General features: G+C 42.0%; 1 protein-coding gene across 3 annotated transcripts; it reads right to left on the minus strand.

Annotated features, from left to right (window-relative positions):
* Positions 1-7,552: 7,552 nt before the first annotated feature.
* On the minus strand, positions 7,553-19,149 carry C1S (complement C1s). Of its 3 annotated transcripts, none has more exons than XM_016221894.2 (12): positions 18,795-19,149; positions 15,222-15,387; positions 14,772-14,979; positions 14,403-14,580; positions 13,418-13,543; positions 12,789-12,988; positions 12,452-12,605; positions 11,978-12,093; positions 11,493-11,571; positions 10,840-10,968; positions 9,827-9,901; positions 7,553-8,760 (listed from the first exon to the last, which is right to left on the minus strand). In XM_016221894.2, exons 2-12 carry the CDS (start codon positions 15,242-15,244, stop codon positions 7,961-7,963), a joined length of 2,088 nt encoding a protein of 695 aa, XP_016077380.1. In that variant the 5' UTR covers positions 15,245-15,387; positions 18,795-19,149; the 3' UTR covers positions 7,553-7,960. The 3 variants fall into 3 exon arrangements, with proteins under 3 accessions (XP_016077380.1, XP_016077379.1, XP_016077381.1); XM_016221893.2 differs by lacking the exon at positions 18,795-19,149 and adding an exon at positions 16,261-16,397; XM_016221895.2 differs by lacking the exon at positions 18,795-19,149 and having other exon boundaries at positions 15,222-15,416.
* Between the last annotated feature and the right edge of the window lie 500 nt (positions 19,150-19,649).

A 19,649-nucleotide genomic window follows, 5' to 3' on the forward strand; every position in this document is an offset into this window, starting at 1 on the left:
AATCATGTGCATCTTACCCTTCAAGTGCACTGGAGTAGAAAAATAAAGACAAAACCAGTGCCCTATGAACAGACAATTAACAGAAAAGAAAATAAAAATTACTTTTTGGAGTTTAACCTAACTCATAAGAAAAATATTTAAATTATGATACCACCTCTCTACCTATAAGATTGGCAAAGATAATACACCATGTTGGTGAAGACATAGAGAAAAGAGTCACTTGTATGATGCTTTTTGGAAAGTAAATTGGTACAAACTCAATAGAGAGTAATTTGGTAACATATATTCCAAATTACAAATGCACTTACCTTTCACCCAGCAATTCCACTTCTAGGAATTTTTCCCACAGATATTCTCACATATGGGATAAATGACAAAAGTACAAAGATAGTGTTGTAGCATTGTTTAAAATAGCAAAGTATTAGAATCCTGAATTCTGAAAAGTCTGGTACCAAAGTTTTGAGTAAATTATGGAATAGTCATATAATGAAATACAATGTAGCCAACCAAGCTCCAAGATAGATAAATGAAAAAAGAAGCAGAACTGTGTGTATAACATATTACTATTTGTATTAAAAAGAGGAGTGGATATATATTGCTTTTGTATGTGTAAAATATCACTGGAAGGATATACAAGAAATGAGGGTGGTCTCTGGGGGAGGACAGGAATGAGAAGAAAAGTTATCACTATGTATTCTTGTGATCTTTCCACTTTTTCAGCCATGTAGATGTTTTATCTAGTCAAAGATAAAGAGATGGAGATCTATTAAAATATTTTTAATTTTAAAATATTTAAAGGAGTAGCCTTATTGAGAAGACTGACATTTAACAAAGATTGAAGGAATTTAGATATTCAGAGATCTAAGGGGAAAGCATTCCAGGAAACAGGAACAGCCAGTGCAAAGGCCCTAAGGCAAAAACATGCTTGATCCATTAAGAAATTGCAAAGACAGCCAGTGCAGAGTAACATGAAAGGCTCATTCTGGCTGCTGAAATGAGGTCAGACTATGTGTGAAAAAGGGAATAAAGGAGGCCAATCAGGAGGCAATTATAGTAATCCAGGTAAGAAGTAATGGTAGCTCAGACCTGGTGGCAGCAGTGTAAGTGATGCAAAGTGATAAAATTATGGATCAAATTTGAAGGAAGAGCCAAAATATTTCCAGATAAAGTAAATATTGCAGGAAGAGTAATGAGAAAAAGAGAGAAGCCAACAAGACGAGCAGGTTTGATGAAGAACATGAGGAGTTCCATTTTGATATGATGAGTTTCAGATGCATATTAGATTAGCTCCAAGATGGAATAACAGGGATCAGATTTACCACCACCACCCCAAAACAGACAAACAAGGGCAACAAACAGCAAAAACAGCAAATACATGAAACAACAGTTTTAAAGACATTGGACTGTAGATAACAAAGGACAATGATTCCTCAGAGACTGAACCCTACAGTTGCCCCAGCATGCTACCTTGAGAGGGTTTCCAAGCTGAGGTGCTGAAAGGAGAAACCCAGGTAGGGCTCAGTTGACTCTCTGAGTTGAGGAGACAGAGTCAAAAGTGCAGGGAGACCAAGGCCACTAGAGCTCACAAGACTATTAGAGAGGAGAAAACTATACCAGAGAACCCCAGAGAGCTGCAGAAGATTCCTACAAGTATTCTTCCAAGTGTAAGGAAATTACTCAAGGATAGGGGGATAAAAAGGCACATGAGAAGGTTAGAGTGAATAGTCCCCAGTGATCACCAGGGCTGGGGACAGTGCCTGATCCTATCAGCCAGGCTGGAAAACCTCAGAATTAATGGGGCAATGGATAAAGGCATGCAGAAGGGTCTTGCTTCAGTAGTAGGTAATAATTTGCCCCAGATTAAACACTGCTCTAGTACCATCTAACAAATGTTCAAAGCAAGACCCAAAAAGACCAAACTCTTTCCAAGTAACTTAACTGAGTCCCAGAACAACACTCAAGAATATTTATAGAATTACAAAAATATCCAGCACCCAAAAAATAAAATTCACAAAGTCTGGCAACCAATCGAAGAATATGAAGCGCACAAAGAAGCAGGAAAATATAATCCATAATGAGAAAAATCCATCAAAACCCAACTGACATAAATGTAAGAATTAGCAGACTAGGACATAGAAACAATTGTTATAACTGTATTCTGTGTGTTCAAAAGGTTAAATAAGTGTCTATTAGACACCAAACAAGAAATGCTGAATAGGCTGTCTGATGCATAAATCTGGAGTTGAGGGAAGAGGTCTGAGCTAAAAACGTAAATTTCACAGTCATTGGTAGGTATATCAATGAATGTTTAAAGCCACAAACTTAAATGAGGCCATCAAGGCAGTGAAGTTGAAACGAAAAGGGACCAAGACCCATGTCCTGACACAGGCCAGCATAAAGTCTGGAAGAATAGGAAAAATCAGCAAAGGAGTTTCAGGAATAGTGACTGTTATGAAATGAATGTTTTCGTCCCATCAAAATGTATATGTTGACATTCTAACTCCCAACATAAGGGTATTTGGAGGTGGGGCCTTTGGGAAATAATTAGGTTTAATTAGGTGGGCCTCTCATGATGAGGTTAGTGTCCTTATAAGAAGAGGAAGGTCTCTCTCCACACAAATGCACCAAGGAAAGTTCACATGAACAAACTGAGGTAGCTGTCTGCAAGACAGGAAGAGGGACCTCACCAAGAACCAAATCTGCTGGCACCTTGATCTTAGACTTCTCAGCTACCTGAACTGTGAGAAGTAAATGGAGTAAATATTGCAGGGAGAGGGAAGAGAAAGCCCTCATGGTATTTTGTTACAAGCCACCCAGCCTATGGTATTTTGTTACAGCCGTCTGAGCTGACTAAGACAAGGACCACTTGGATAGGAGGAAAACCTGGACAGTTTAGAATTTCAGAAGCCAAAAAAGAAATTGCATCAAGGTGAAGGAGTGATCAATTGATCATCTTGACAAATGCTGCTTGTAAGTCAAGATGAAGACCAAGGATCACTCCTTAGAGCAATGTCAAAATCATTGGTGATCCAGAAAAGCACAGTTTGGTGGAATGATGGGGGCAAAGCCAGATTGGAGTTGGAGAAAGAGTGAAAAAGAGGAACTGGAGACAGTGTAATCAATTATTTTAAGGAATTTGTTGCAAAAGGGAACAAAGAAATAGGGCAAGCTGTTGGAGGAACTGGAGTGAAAAGGAATTTTTTTTTAAGGCCAGAGAAATAACAGCATGCTATATGCTGTTGGGAATTACATAATAGAGAGGGGAAATAATTTTGGTGGGTGGAAGTAGGGGAGATGGAATGCAGGTGGAATCCGAGAGCCAACACTCTAATCACTGAGCCAAACTGGCTAAGGCTAAGGCACTAGTTTTAATTTTAAATACTGTATTCCGCCTGGCATCCAAATAGACTGTTTTTCCCCCTTTATGTTTAGTGTGAAAACAAATTATTCCTTTTGTCTTCAATGCTTGGGACTGACTGAAATATTTTTGGCATAATATTCTCAGGTTTTTCCTGGGTATCCATCTATTCATGGATAAATTGAAAACGTTTCTTGATCTTTCTTGGACAGAAAGCAAGAAGAAACTAAGGTTTCCAACAGGAAAAAAATAGAAAATGAAAACTCCCAGTTCTGGTGGTGTGGCTCAATTGGCTGGGTGTCCTCCTGTGCACTGGAGAGTTGCTGGTTTGATTCACTGGTTGGGGGCACATGCCCAGGCTGCAGGCTCAATTCCTGGCACAGGGCCTGTGGGAGGCAGCCAATTGATGTTTCACTCTCACATTGATGTTTCTCTCTTTCTCCCTCTCCTTTCCTCTCTCTCTAAAAAAATCAATTTAAAAAAATCTTTTTAAAATATTCACAGAAGCTGGAGAGAAAAGCAAAAAAGTGCCTACATACATAGTGAGGGGGGAAAACTCAGGACAAAAGAAAAAGAATCCTGAGATCACTGGAGGTGAATGTCCCAAAGAAGCCCCAAAGAAGAGAGTTTGGTCTTCTCATGAAACCAAGCAGAGGTGGTAAATGTGGGGAAGGGCTGAACCCATGAGGTGGACAGAGATACCCTGAGAGACGTTTTGGAAAACATTAATTGCCTAAGTTGGACCTAGGTGAACTCTACGTCACTCGGGGGGGGGGGGGGGCAGGGAGGTCGAGCGGGGAGGTCATTACTTGTGACGATTTTTTTTTAATTTATCTTTATTGTTGGAAGTATTACAGATATCACCCCTTTCCCCTCCCCCATTGATTCCCTCCACCTCGCATCTGCACACCCCACTTATGACACAATTTATTGTAGAGTTCTTTTGTGCAGCAATTTATGAAGTTGTTTTAATTTGTCTCAGGTGGCTCTGAGCCCCTTTTAATCTCCTTCCCTGGTCCTTGGCTGCTCGTTTTCCTTTTGGCATCCTGAGCTGTCCTCACTGTCACCTTTCATCCTTTGGTGTGAATCGATATAAGTAAACTAATCAGGCTACCTATATCTAAAGGTTGAAGGACTTTTACTACATGTTAATGACATTTCAATCACCAGGCAGAAATGGGAGGGATCACTTGAGAGTGGGGCCTTAAATTTCTCCTGGGTCCCTGGAAATTGTACCATGTCTCTGTTCCTATACTTTCAATAACAATAGTAATTTTTGTTGCATTATATAAGACTGACTGAAATTGTGTTGGGAAGAAAAAGGGGTAGAAATTGTGATTCTAAGATCACAGTCATGAAGAACGATCCTGCCCTCTGGTTATGGATGTTAAGGTACCAGAGGACATCTCCCCAGCATAGCTCACAATGTGCCTGACACTGCCTTGAGCCTGTTGCATGTATTATCTCCTTTAACTCTTAAATATTTGTATGAGATTGTATGAGATACTATTGTATGAGATTTGTATGAGATACTGTTACTACCCCCTTTTTAAAGACAAAGAAACTGAGGCTCAAAGAGGTTGAGTAACTTGCCAAGGTAACATGGGTAGAAAGTGATCAGTCAGTTTGATTACTGCACCCGACTACAGCTCTCTCAATTGGTGGCTGCATTTTTCTTCCACAGCCTCCATTCCACTGGGCCCGGCAGGGTGTGACTGACTTTCTTGGTCCTTGTTGTCATGTACAGACCATTCTCTCCTTCTCTCAACCCCTCAGTTTTAAAGCTCATGTCATCAGACTATAATATCATCTGCATCTACTCATTGTGATAGTAATCTCCTGGAACCTGGTTAGTTTCACTCATTTTTCAGTGACCTTGGCTCCTGGTTCACTGTCATTTTAACGCTCTTCCAGGGTTAGATTCCAGCCAAGGGCACGTACCTTGGTTGCAGGTTTGATCTCCTGCCCCGGCCGGGCCTATGTGAGATGCAATCAATTGATGTGTCTCTCTCACATCGATGTTTCTCTCCCTCCTGCCTCTCTCTCTCTCAATCTCACCTTACCCTTCTACTCTCTCTGAAAAAGCAATGGAAAAAATACCCTCAGTGAGGATTAAAAACAACAACAACAACAAACTAGTGCCTTACTAGCAGTTGGTATTTTATGTTTTTGGCATTCCCCTATAATAAAACAAGAGAATTGTAAAACAGAAACTGCAGCCCCAGGAAACAAGACCCATAGGGGACTCTCTCTTCAAATTTATGCTCTCCACTTTGGGATCTCTCAGCTGTGCTTTCTGTTGCCACAACTTCATCTGTTCCCCATCAACTATCTAGTTGCTCCCTTTCTCTGGCTTAAGGGGCACACCCAAAATCCAATTCCCTTGACCTCTTAACACAACTGAGGAAAGTCTGGACCTTTCAAATATGAAAGGATGGTGAATTTCTGAAATTCTTCTAGTCCCTTCTGAACTAGTTCAGTTTTAACTGGGTTCCTTCCCATCAAGTCCTCTTGGTCTCCCTGGCATGAGGAGCTGATCCATCAGTCCATTCTCTGTGACAATTCACCTGTTTTAAAAAAGTAAATCCTTTCCTGAATTTCAGATGCAGCAGACTCACGTTGTTCCCTAGTGACTTGCAAGGCAGTATAATTGATTCCCTTTAAGCCACAATGAATGATTTTCTATGCCTTGGTGGTGAGCTCTTCCCAGCTCTGAAATTTCTGATGGGGATTCACTTAAAAACCCTCCCTGCCATTCACCCAGGGAAATGATACTGGGGTAGAGTTAACCATGCAAAAACCACACCCATTCCACTGAACAACGCAGCTGTAATGAGGGAATTCTTTTACCAATACCTCAGCCTATCAGCAAGAACAAAACCCAAATAGACAAGATTCTCTCTAGCAGGGGTGGACCTCTTTTTTCAGTTGCTTGTCAGATTCTATTATCCAGTTATAAAAAAGAAGGCAATTTTCTACATCATGAACATGTTTCTTAATCTTAATATTTTTCCAATTTTTTTTTTCTCTAGAGGAATTCCCCTCCTCTCACCCAAAATACTGTAGTCCAGGGTGCAAAGTCAATTCCATTGTACATGTACTGGCAGGCAGGCGGGGGAAGGGCATTCAACTTACACAGTTAAGAAATAATGTGAATGGCTTTTAGCTGCTTGTTTGACTTGACACAATCTTTCCAAAAGTTCCCTATTATAATTCCCCTTTGGTCCTTCAGATTCAAGTCATTATTTCATCATGTGTTAACCTCCAGTCTAAGTTCAATTGTTGAATTTAGCCTTTTTGCTCTATGGAAGATCAAAGTTCTTTTTTTGATGGGTCCCAAATATGCCCCTTTTAGCTTCTGGCAAAAACTGCTCTCTTAAAAGCCATGCATCACATTAAACAGACCAGAGTCCTCCAGAATTCTTACACTGTCTAGAGCTTTCATAAGACACCCTGTTAGGGCAACCGCCACCCTAAAACAGCTCTCCTAACCTCAGTTTAAGAAATACGAGTCTCTATTGTATGGTTTTTTTCATCACTAATCATTTTGAAGGCAGAAGGAATTTTGTGGGATTTTTTTTCCCATTCCCTTGAGAAAAAATAGAAGGGAGAATCTTTGGGTTTATTCTTTAGGGGGCTTTGCTATAACTTCTTGGTGCAGAATTCAATTCAGAGATGACATTGCTACTTGACTGACCAATTGACCAAAACCACCAGGAAAACAGATAAGAGCATGCTGAATTTCTTTTCTTTTTCTTTTTTATTAAATCATAATATTGTATTACACAATAAGCACTAAAGAAAAATTAATTTTCAGACATATTGAAACAGTTCATACCTCAAATTTTTATACTTAAACAGCCAATTCTAACTGTTGTTATGTAGACTCTCGATGAGGTTAAGGTACATTTAATGAGTTTCAAAAGCAGAATATGGTACCTTGTGTTGATGATGTTGATACTAACCCATAATAGTCAGTAAATTTCCATTGGAAGAGAGGAGAAAAGCTGAATTCCCCATTTTCATGACAATTAAATATTAGCTGCTATAAATATATATACAGTATATTTATGTATAGGTACATATATATATGCTGCTAGATGCCTGAATTTCCATGACACAACATCCCTCTCATCACACTCTCCTTCTATGGTGCTGAGCTCTTGATGTGGAATAAGAGAAGTCAGCCAGAACTGGGTTATAAACCTGCTTTATTACAAGAAGATAGTAGACATTGAGAATGATAAAATAAGTAGAACTTTGAACAGACGACAGGAAAACAAAAAAATCAAGGGTACGCCCAACAATAAGTTTCAGAGTCAGAACTGTAACACCAGTTGGTCATCAGGAAAGGGGACTCCCTGTGGAATAGTGTAAGATAGAAGTGCCCCTCCCCTGTTGCTATCCACAGATTTAGACCACACTGTATGACCAACACAGTGTTATGATCAAACACTACCTCCAGCCATACCTACAACCTAAGTGCTATTTAAATCATAGTTCTATGTCTTCTCTCAGTCATGGTGAAATAATGGGAATATTGTGAGGAACAGAAAGCAACAGATTGGTCCTAGGCCAAGAAGCTGGTAGAATATGTGTGGATTAGTCCACACTGGGGGTACTATTTTCCTGCATAGTCTTCATTATCCAGTCAATGTAGTTCTTCACTCGTGTATAGATCCCATAGGTCCCACACTGCGGGCCCCAGGACACCAAGCCAGCTACATAGAATTTGGGGTTCTTTTCATTGGGGTCCTGTAGAGCAAGGGCCCCACCACTATCCCCTTCACAGCTATCAACACCTCTCTCTCCTCCAGCACAGATCATGTTATCGGTGAAAACATAGTTATTTATAGCCTCTGCCGGATATTTTGTCTTCACCTCCCGGCACTTGGATAAAGGAGCAATGGGTAACTTTGCCCCTCTGAGTTTTATAACATGATCTCTATGGTTTGTTCTGCCCCAGCCTGAGATCAGTCCCAGGTCTCCCACTGAGGGGTTGTATTCTGAGGAGCTGCCTGGCAAGCAGATAAGGGAGACAGTGGGTCCCATTTTCACCGGGTCTTTAAGCCGTACCAGCGCAATGTCATTGTCATAATTCTTCCGTGTTTCCGGGTTATCCAGGACATGCCAATCAGGATGAATAATCACACGCTCAGCAATGAGCATCTGGCCATTTTTCAGTTGATCGTAAGCCAATGAGGTAGACCCAACATACATTACCGGGTTCCGGTTTTTCTCCACCACATGGGCAGCTGTCAGCACCCAGTACTCATCAATGAGAGCCCCACCAGCCCGTGGATCTGAAAAGAAGACTTGCCAGGGGAAATTTTGAATCTCTGCAAAAGATCCTCCGAATATCCTCTGTTTTTCTGTAAAGGGCTCACTGGGGATGCCACAGACTAGGAAGAAACAAAAACAAGGTTGGGAGGGAGCAGGAGAGAGATTGCTGGCTTCCCACAAGTCCCCCAACCATTTAAAAACCTGCCTGGCTTCAGAGTTCTCTAGCACAGTATAGCCAACCCTGTATCTGGTCAGCCATCTCAGTGCCTGACTCATTCTGAACATAGCTAAGGACCAAACATTCCATGTTGCCAATTCTATAAGCAGGCTATGGGAGAGACTGAGTAAACCGAGGTAGTGTGTGAACTACTACTGCTTCACACTGTGGACAGCTTGACTCACAGCCTCACAGACTTCACCCCAGGCGCAGCAGATAGTGCCCATCTTGGAGCCAGGCTGGTAAATTCTTTCCTCATATAGATAGTGGGGGAGACAAGCATTCTACCTTTGTCTGATGCCTGAATCAAACACTTATCACCTTCTTTATTGAAGCCCTAATTAATTACAACTGAGTCCATCCTAAGGATTCATGGAAGTAGGGAAAAGAGAAAGTTCTCTTCTTTCATCTCATTCCCCATTGACTGGTTCTAGGTTTGATCGCTTTGCTATTACCCAGTATAACTAAAAATGAATTTTATTTCAGATAAAGTTGGCTTACCAAAATCTTTCACTACTCAGCCTGAATGTACTCTGAGTTGAGCATAACAGGCTTAGGACTCAGACCTGGGTTCAAAGCCCACCCCTACCCCTTACTAACTTTGTGAACTTGCACTTAATTCATTCATCTGTAAAATGGGTCTAATAATACCTACCTCATAGGGCTGTTACAAGGACTTGGATGAGATAATATATGCAATTAATTAGCTCAAGCCATAGCTCTCAGTAACACTGTTGTTACTACCGGGATCACTATTATCTTGGCTTTGCCTGAGAGCCTTCTTCTACTCAACCCTGATCTGTCTGCAACCCCTCATTTTTTTTATTGTCTACACCTCACTGAGCTAAATTCAGGTAGTATCAGACTGTTAAGTCTTTTCCCAAGAGGATTACAGCTACTTTCAGAAGGTGACCCCACTCACCTGCACTGGTGGCTACGGTTTCTACCCAAACCTTAGCCCTGATTACCTGGAACACATGTTGGCAGCTCTGTGCCCAGCAACTCGTTCACCCAGCTCCCGTTTCCAGCACAGCGATACTCCTCTGGAATAGCACAAGAGACACAGGACACACTCACCACCACATCTACCTTCTATTCCCCCCTTTCATTCAGAGCCTCAGCTTCTCTGGGATTTGAGGAAGCGATTAGATCAAATAAATTAGAAAAGAATCTTGAGAACATCTTCCAAACAATTTCTCTGACCTCTACCCTGCCTAGAGAGGAAAAGGAACAGTCTCCAAAGCAGAAGGAAGAGGGTTATGGTAGAGACTGGGAAAGTACTTCAAAAGGAAAAAGAAAATTAATTAATTAAATTAAAAGCAATGAAGTGGGCCCAGCAGGGTATGGCTCAGCGGTTGAGCATCAACCTAGGATCCAGGAGATCACAGTTCAATTCCCGGTCAGGGCACATGCCCAGGTTGTGGGCTTGATCCCCAGTCAGGGGGGTGCAGGAGGCAGCTGATCAGTGTCGGCTCTCTCATCATTGATGTTTCAACTCTCTCTCTCCCTCTCCCTTCCTATCTCTGAAATCAATAAAGATATATTTTTTTAAAATAAAAGCAATGAAGTAAGACATATTATATCTCATCCAGTCCTTCCTCTAGCACTACCATGGCCTTTCCATCAAGAAAGCCAGTCACCATAGCATGGTGACTGAAGCTGGAAGCATTACTCATGTAGGTTCCACATTAAATAATTGGTCAAACACTGGATAAACACATGAATATGGATATTGTAGGGGAAATTCCTGCCTAGTCATGAAGCTGAACTGGACGACCTCTATGATTCACTATGAATGATCCTATGGAACCTACCCTGCCCCATATGAAAACTATATGATTAGAATAAGCCAAGAGGATGAACAGAGTCTGTCTCATCTCCTTCATTTCTCTCCAAACTCTCTCCATCCCAAACGACTGTGCTATTCACCCCCCAACACTCTCACCCTTTCCCTCTCTTTTCTCTAGTCAGAGAAACCTACCACTTTCTTCATTTTGCATGTAGAAATATGGCTCCTCACAAGTGTAACGAACAACAGAACCAAATGAAGTATCTTCTGGTTCTTCGACTCTACCATGCTGAATGGGATCAGGAGAGCCACAGTCCACAGCTACGAGAGGAAGGCAGAAGGGTGATGGTCAGGATAGACATTCTTCCCAGGAAGTCATTGGTCATTAGACCCATCCCATGTTCCCAGCCATGTCCCTCATTCCTTCCCTACTCCCACATCCATAGGTACACCTGGAATGATTCTTCATATCAGCCACTCTGTAGTCATGCCCTCCAACTGGCATCACCCACTCCTGCCAATTCAGATACCCCCTTGAAAGCTACAAGGAAGAACCTGGTTCATAGAAGCCCCTGCAGAAGCCAGGAATGGTCCCAGGTGGTGCTATTAACTCTACCAAGCCTCTTTTTTTTTTCTTTTTTTTTCTTTTTTTTTTTTTGAAAGAAACCTGCCAGCCTGGCCTGGGACCAGACCAAGGTTGGGACTTTATGACTGGCTTCCCTTCAAAAACCCAACCCACTCTCAAAAGCCTAAAAGGAAACCATACATTTTAATCTTGATGTTCTGATCTTTCCATTCCTTTTGGGAGGGAAAAAAAATAAGTCCCATATTAAAGAGATACATACGTTGACACTGCAATTTTGAATTACTCCACTTTCCATTACTTTGACAAGTAGAATAGAAATACGTCAAGCTACCACTTCCCTAGAGAAAGACAGACATCACCATTAATTTATAAGGAGGGATATGGGGAATTAAAATCAAAAAATTGAATCAATCTCTGGCCTTGAATCAAAGAGAAATCCTCACCACAGAAACCTTAGAGACATCTTAGCAGAATGACCCAAAGCACCCAAGAGTTGGGACTAAAAGACAAGTTTGCCCCAGCATATCAGATCCCCTTCCCCAGGAGGACTGTGGGCACAGAAAGACTGCCAGGCTGGCCAAGGAGCTCCCTGACCCACAAGGAAGGATTAAGATCCTGAGCTGTTCTGTTTATGGAAAAGGTGTTACACCTTGCTCAAACAAGAACACTCCGTAAGCAATATGACAATTCCAGTATGCTCATCCTCACCTAGGAGTTAGGAAAAAGGCTCTAACAGTACTTTACCTGTACAACTTCGAACCCCTCCAGACACATTATCTTCACCACATCTTTGAACACATATTTTTCCTTCTGAGGCTCCCAAACAGAATTGGCAGTGACTTCTTTAGGACAGGGGGTTGCTTGGGAAGGACAGGAAAAATAATTCACCAAATAGGTGGGTAATCTCTGTCCTATTTGCATCATTCTCACACTTTGTAAAATCCTTCAGTCATCCTCAATCCTGATTCCTAACATTCCACTACGGGGATGTCTAAAGGCATTACCAACTAACCACCCCCAAGTTGCCTGCACTCACAGGTCCAGTTGAAGTGTTCCTAGCCGTTGAGGCATTTCTAGCAACCACTGACAGGTTTAGATCTGGCTGAGGAAGGGGAGTAATCAGGATACTCCTCCACACAACAATCTACCTGTTTTGATTTTTACATTGTCCAGGGACTTTGCTACAACTAACCAAAGAACAACTTTTAGATGACTCACGATCTCCATGATAACGAAGTTTCCAGCCCCTTTGTTGCCCTGTTTGGTCAGTTTGGAAGATGATATCAAGAGCATTACTCTTGGTCTCAATATTTAGTGGCCCAGGGAATCCATTTCCACAGTAAGGACCAAACTTCTGGTCTCCTGCAACAAACTGAAAGGACACAAAATGATGAAACCTGAAGAGAGAAAGAACTGAAAGAAAGAGGTAAAACAGGGAGGGTAAAAGGAAGGGAGGTAAATAAAAATAATATAAAATAAAACTGAGTAGGGGAAGAAAGGGCAGAAGGAAAGATCATCTGTGAGTTGGGAGAAAAATTAATCATCCATCACGCACAACTAAACTGTCAGCACAGTTGCCCTTTGAATCAGCTGGTTCCACATCAAAATCTTCTCTTTTCACAGTAACCACCACTTGGAAACCTTCCTCCAACAGGATCTGATATTCACACCTTGAGTTCTCTGGGTATGGATTGGGATAATTGGGACTTGTGATCTCCCCAATCAGTTCAGTGAATACATCCCCACTGCAATTGACTAAGAGATAAAAAGAGAAAGGGAAAATCAACATAGGCTCAAGCAAAGAAGTCCTTTCCTTATTCTATGACTCCTCTCATAAACTGACAGTCCCTGGCTGGAGCCCATGCACAGCAATTACACACCCAATACATATTAGTAGAGATACCCCATGCCTATTAGATTTCCATCACATTGCTTATGACAGAACCTTTCATAGTTATGAACAGTCACAGGTAGACTCTTCACGGGCATCTATCTCTCATCTCCAGTTAATTAACTTGACCCTGTAACCTTGTCTTCCTCCACTCTTGCGGCCCCCCTCTCAGCGAAGAATAGGTGTCAAATCAAGACTGAAGCTAATCAAAATTAGAAGGCCTCAAGGCTTACTGAAGCCTCAAGCCATTCCAAATCCCAGGGACCATGCCCCCATCTCTATACCAAACTCACCTCCACAATTTTTCATATCATCATGGAGGAAGTATTCTGGGGGGCAGGAGCAGAAGTAACCACCAATGAAGTTGTTGCAGAAGTGGCTACAGGGGACATCTGCAAAGTCTGTGCACTCATTTACATCTACAAAAGTAGAAAAAGATTGAGGTCAAGGGCAAAGACCTAGCAGGAAGAATGAAGTTAAACCCAAAACTACAAGGGCAAGAAAAAGTAAGAAAGGCTTGTTGCTTAAAGACCTTCCTCAAATCACACTTCAGGATGGTGTCATTCTATATTGCTCTCCTGAAATGTGATTCCAGAGTTGTGCCTTAACATTGTACAGCTATAAGGGAGCTCTCACTGCCAGAGACCCTTGACCTGTCTCACAAACAGAGCATTTCAGCTCCAAAGAAAACACTCTGCAAGCTAAACATGATGATATGTCTTCTGTAGAGACAAACAATTAGTACATTTATTACTCTGTATAACGTTGGCACTTCCGTTGAATCTAATCCATAGTTTGACTTTATGAGATGTTCTAACTTTACTTTAGGTATAGAAAAAGCACACAGAATTTGAAGGTTTGTTTGCCATATATTGAATGACTTTGAATACCATACATTCCTTGTGTGAATGTTGGCAAGTTATTTAACTTTTCTAGTCCTCACTTTCATTATCTTTAAATGGAGACAATAATACCTACCTGGAAGAGTTGAAGTGAAGATTAAATTAATATAGATAAAATTCCTAATACAGAGTGCCCACTTCATAATGGCTCTCAATAAATTACTGTTTATTATCTATTGTTAACATTATCATCATTACCACTAAGATACGATCACGTGTTTGAATTTCATAAAGGCAACTCATAGAGGGATCGAAGTCAAGTCAACACTTCATAAAAGTTATAAAGAGAATCCTTAGTTACTGCATTGCTCAATATCTATCCTGCTGCTAATCTTTTAACTGGACTGACAAGTCAATAGAGAAGAGTGATCCTTACCTTCGGCAACATAGTATGCAGCAAACCCAGTGAAACGCTCTTCATTGGAGAAGTCTGACTTAAAGATCACCTGGAGTTTATTGTATGGGACTCGGAACTCTTCTACAACTGGGGAGTTGGGATTCTTGCTGGATCTCCGTCCACAGATTTTCCCTTCTTCAATGTCTCCTGACATTATCTAAGAGAAAAGTCAAAAAGAAGTTACGAAAGGGTGATATTTTGATACAGAGGTGAGAGAGAAAAGAACAGAGAGAGAAGAGCACATACCAGCTTAGGACTATTTGACTCTAGTTCACCATATGCCTGTGTCATGCCCTCTTACACCTCATTTGACAACCCCCTCCCCAGCCCTATCCCGTATGTGCATACCTGCACTGAGTCATATGCACAGTTCTCTGACAGCTCTATGTCCAGATGGGTGAAGTAGAGATGGATTCCATGCCCTTCAGGAACTTCTATATCCCAAGATTTCTCCACCTCATTGGGGTATGCCTGAGGATAGTTAGGGGACAGGATCTCCCCATACATAGTAGGCTTAGCATAAACCCATGCCAAAAGGGAAAATAGGACAATGCACCTGGGGGGAAAAAAATAAAAGGCATGTGAAGAGGTGGGTGACACAGGTACAGCAGACTAGTGCAGAGCTGCAGCATTTGTCGCAGGGAGAAGTGCAACAGTGTGTGGAGGAGAATCTTAGGTTGGAACAAAGCAAAAAGGCATAGACCAAACCAAAACCCAGGCTTCAGCGATGAGCTATTTTCTAGAGAAAACAAAGAGAATGGAGTCCATGCACATCTCTGTAGATTCGTGGTCACTTACCACATCGTTGGCAATTTGTCCATCCCTGGTGAGCAGCACGTGTCTTGGACCTGGCTCTCCACACCCCTGGACTTTGGAGCTAAAGGGGTGGCAGGCCTGGCTGTATTTGTCTAACAAACACAGGTACCTGCTTTGGTGGTAGAGGGTCACCTGCATTCAGTGTCACCTTCATAAGAACACAGAGGTTAAACAGAGCCATATCACTAGTCATCACCATATGGCACCTACCTTCCCATACCCTCCCTAGTTCAACATCAGTTCATTTTCTAGACTAAAACTAAATCCTATCCCTCTCCCATTGCTTCTCTAGACGGTATCCCAGTTTTTTCCCAAAAGAATGAGTACTTTCTCCCAGTTTTCTTCCTCCTGTGTTCTCCTCCTCACCCTCACCCCCAGTCCTCACCCGCACTCTATCAGTCTCTCCCCTGCCCTCACAGAACAATACCCCGATTTCCACCACATTTTCAAGAGTCTTTTCCCATCATGACCATTCATCTAGGACATTTTCTCCCTCCTCTTTTGACAGTGATCTCCCTATCACTTCAAACGGGCTCTCTTTACTGTTTATTATCGCATGCATTTCTGTTGATGCTTCCAGTGAGCACTGATGGAGAAACGAGCTTCTCTCACTAGAGTAAGGCAGTGACCTTGGGAGAAGTGCTCTGAGACAGGGCTGGGTGGGGAAGGAGGAAGGGGCAGCTGGATGACAAGAAACATAAAAGGAAAAGAAAGGTATTCCCTCAATTTTCTATATTAACTTTTCAGAGGTTTCCCCCCCCTTCACTAAAAAGACAAGATATCTTCCCACAGTTCCTAAAAAAGTTTTAGAAAATGTAACCCCTGAAAACAGTGCTAGGCAGTGGGGTGACGTGAGGGTAGGTGAGGTTAACCTAAGAGAAATAGGTTGCCTATATTTTGCCTTCTTTTTATTCTGCTCTTTCCAGCCCTCCATCTTTTGCCCAAAACCTTCGTATGTGAAGTTTTCTGCCTTTCTTTTTTCCTCCATCAAAGCTCTGCTCTTTGTTTTTAAGGTTTTTACCTTCAGAAGCTGATGGGAGCAAGTGGGTCAGTCCCCTCTCTTGCCAGTGGGCATGCTGGGCGACCCTGCCGGTTACGGGGCCTGGACGCTCCCTCTGCAGGAACCTCTGCCGGCCTCCCTGTCCTGGTCCTGCTGATATGATTCTCTACCCCAGTGTGCATGTCTGAAATTCCCTGATCTAAACAAGAGGGGGCTGGGAGACCAGGGCCTAGGGAAAGGGTAACTCAGCTTCGATCTTGGAGCTCCCTCTGCTTTTGAAACAAAAACTGCATACCTCTCTTAGGCCTGAGATTCCTCTATCCAGGGCTACAGAGGGAGAAAGGAGGAATGGGGAATTTCACCGATTGCCTAATGTTCTTTTTCAGCCAAGGGGTGTGTTACAGAGTTTTCGGGGAAGTCAGGTGATTTGTGGGAGAAGGAGGGGATTAATACTGGGGTAGGGGGTGGAGGCCAAACCCAGAAAGCCCAACCCTCCAGTCATGTATGAATCATGAATTAAGGGAAAATAGTTATCAGTAATGCAGGTCTTCTCTGCCTTTAGAGCATATTTAATGGTTGGATAATGACATACCCAGACCCAAGCTGGTGTGGGACGGTGCTTTTTCTTCTTCCTAAAATTTCCTCCATATCTCCAAACATCTAAATTCTATTCACCAATCAAGCCCCAGTTCAGACACAATCCAGAATCTCTTATCCATAACCCTTGAGTACAGATATGTTTCGAAATCCAGAATTTTAAGATTTTTAGAAAAACAGTGCAGTACATGGACCCAGTATTAGGTAACACCTCTTCCTCTCCCTCCCCTCAAGGGGCCGGGATAACACACCATTATCAAACATTAATAGTTCTGCAGCTAAACAGGTTGATCTTCATATTAAGTGGAATAACTAAAATTATAATTTAGTTATAATTATATATTTATAAGTTACTTATAAATTATGTACAAAAAAAAAGAACTTTGTTTTCAGAGCCTTTTGGAATTGAGAATTGCAGATAAGGAACTAAGGGGTGTTGGGCCAGTACAGCATCGCCACAAAGCTTTCCAGATCTCCCAGCTCTCCTTTATGTCCCTTATCACTTTTATCCCTATCTTAGTGACTGCATTCCAATGACTCTACAACTTCATCAACTGAAGATGCTCCTTTATTTTACATACCACTAGGAATAAAAAAGATGTCGATTAAACTATAGTATACCATTGATTATATGATGCATCTTGATTTCAGAAGTGTTAAAATGTGGGGGGAAATCATGAGCCTTGGACTCCATGAAGCATGGCGTTTGTGCACATATATTACTTCTGGTTGACTCAGCATTGGGCCTGGAGTCAGAGGGCAGGTCCAAGTCCTATCTCTGACACTCACCCATGGTGAGACTTTGGGCTCATAACCTAACTCCTCAATGTCTTCAGTTATAAAATAAAGATAATATCATTTCTGCCTACCTTACATAGCTGTCAAGAAGGATCTAATGAAACAATGAGAGTAAAAGGGCTTTGCAAACTATGATGCCAAATAAATGTAAACGTTAAAAGGAAAAGAATTATGAGCCAATTAGGTCTCTGAGGGCAGGTTCTGGGTCTGAGTCATCTTTGAATTCCCACCATGTCTAGCAGTGTCATTCCTATAATAGATGGACAGGTGATCATTTGCCGTTCCTATGGCTGCCCAGCATTTGAATGTCTTTACCACATTTGGGGACTTCCTCATCAAGAGTCTGGGGAACAAAGCCTACCACCCAGGAGAGAAGATGTAAGTGTAGGAAGTATATCCCTCACCACTCCAGCAGCTCTGGAGCAGCCCATGCACTTATGCTTTATTCATCAGATAAATCTGCCTAGACTTTGAACCCAGAGGCAGTGATGCTGAAAAGCAGGCACTGTAGAACCTCCGGGCACAGCGGTGGCTGCAGCAAGATGGAATAGGAGGTTGTGCTTGCAAGCAGCACCCAGCATCCAGCCCCAGTGAACAAACGTCGCAAGCTGAAGTGTCTAGGACATGGCACAGGCAATGGCCACAGAGCGGCCATTGTTCCTGCTGTGACGCTTCCACGCTTGGCTCCCCAGCTCTTGGCATTTCTGTGAGTAATCCAGGGTCCCTTTAATAAATTCCTCTTCTGCTAAAATCTACGGGAGTTGGTTTCTGTTGCTTACAACTAAGAACAATGGCTGAGTACCTGAGAAATGACTGATTGAATGAATGAGCTTAGGTGAATACAGATCATTTACTAATTATTTTTAGCTGTGTGGCTTAAGAAGTTACTTAACTTCTCTGAGCTCCAGCTTCATCGAGTGTAAAATGAGAATAATATCACCTGCCTCGGACACAGCTATCATTGCCAGGGCCTGTTGTGACCATGATTTAGTGAGATGATGTATGCCAAGCATTCAGCATATATTTGGTACTCAGAAAGCCCTTAATAAATAAACAACAAATTCATCTCCAAATACCAACAGTAGCAGTAGCAGCATCATTCTCCCCAAGAGCTTCAGAGCATGCTTCAGTATACAGTAAGAAAAAAGAGAGCATCTTACCAAATTGTCCAGGATTCCTCCTCCTTTTACTTCTGAATTCAACACTTGTGAGAAAAGTTTGTGATTCTCTTACCCTCCTGTGTGGTTTGTCTTCTTTCCTTCAATTTTTCCATCCAAGTAAAATATTTTATTTTCCTCTCTAAAGCTCAAGGAGACAACAAATCACACATGTAATGGCATCTCCCGGCCTCCACTTCCTTTCCCAGTTAGCAAGAACTCAAGTCAAAACCTCTAACAATGTGTGTGTAAAAGAACTGAGACCTCAACCAAGATTGGAAGTTGGAGGGCCTGTAGGGGGAGCTCTCACACCAGAATTCTTTTTTTTTTTTTTTAATGTGCCTTTACTGATTTCAAAGGAAGAGAGAGAGGAAAAAGAGAAACATAGAAACATCAGTGATGATAGAGTCATTGATCGGCTGCCTCCTGCATGCCCCCTTACTAGAGATCGAGCCCACAACCTGGGCATTTTGCCCTGACCAGGAATTGAACCTAGATCTCCTGGATCATAGGTCGATGCTCAATAGTTGAGCCACACTGGCCAGCAGGAAAAATGCTTTATAACAGTCCTCCTAACTTCTCTTCCCCTCTATAAAAAAATCTCTTCTTTGTTCTAGTGAACTTGTACATGACTTGCCATGGCTGCATGTTCCCAGTTGCAATTCTCTTTTTCCCAAATAAACCCTTTTTGTTGGAGGAATATCTAGCTGACTTTAAGTTCAACTTTAAGTGACAGTCTTAAAGAGCAGAGCCCATGTGACATAATCTGCTCAGTAGTGTGGGGATTTATAAAAACAATAGTGTCACCCTTGGGGTCATCTGAACCCCAGCTGATGTGATATGCTGACATACAAAACA

This window comes from Miniopterus natalensis, chromosome 2, assembly GCF_054644295.1.
Source record: "Miniopterus natalensis isolate mMinNat1 chromosome 2, mMinNat1.hap1, whole genome shotgun sequence".
In the NCBI taxonomy this organism is placed as follows: Eukaryota; Metazoa; Chordata; class Mammalia; order Chiroptera; family Miniopteridae; genus Miniopterus; species Miniopterus natalensis.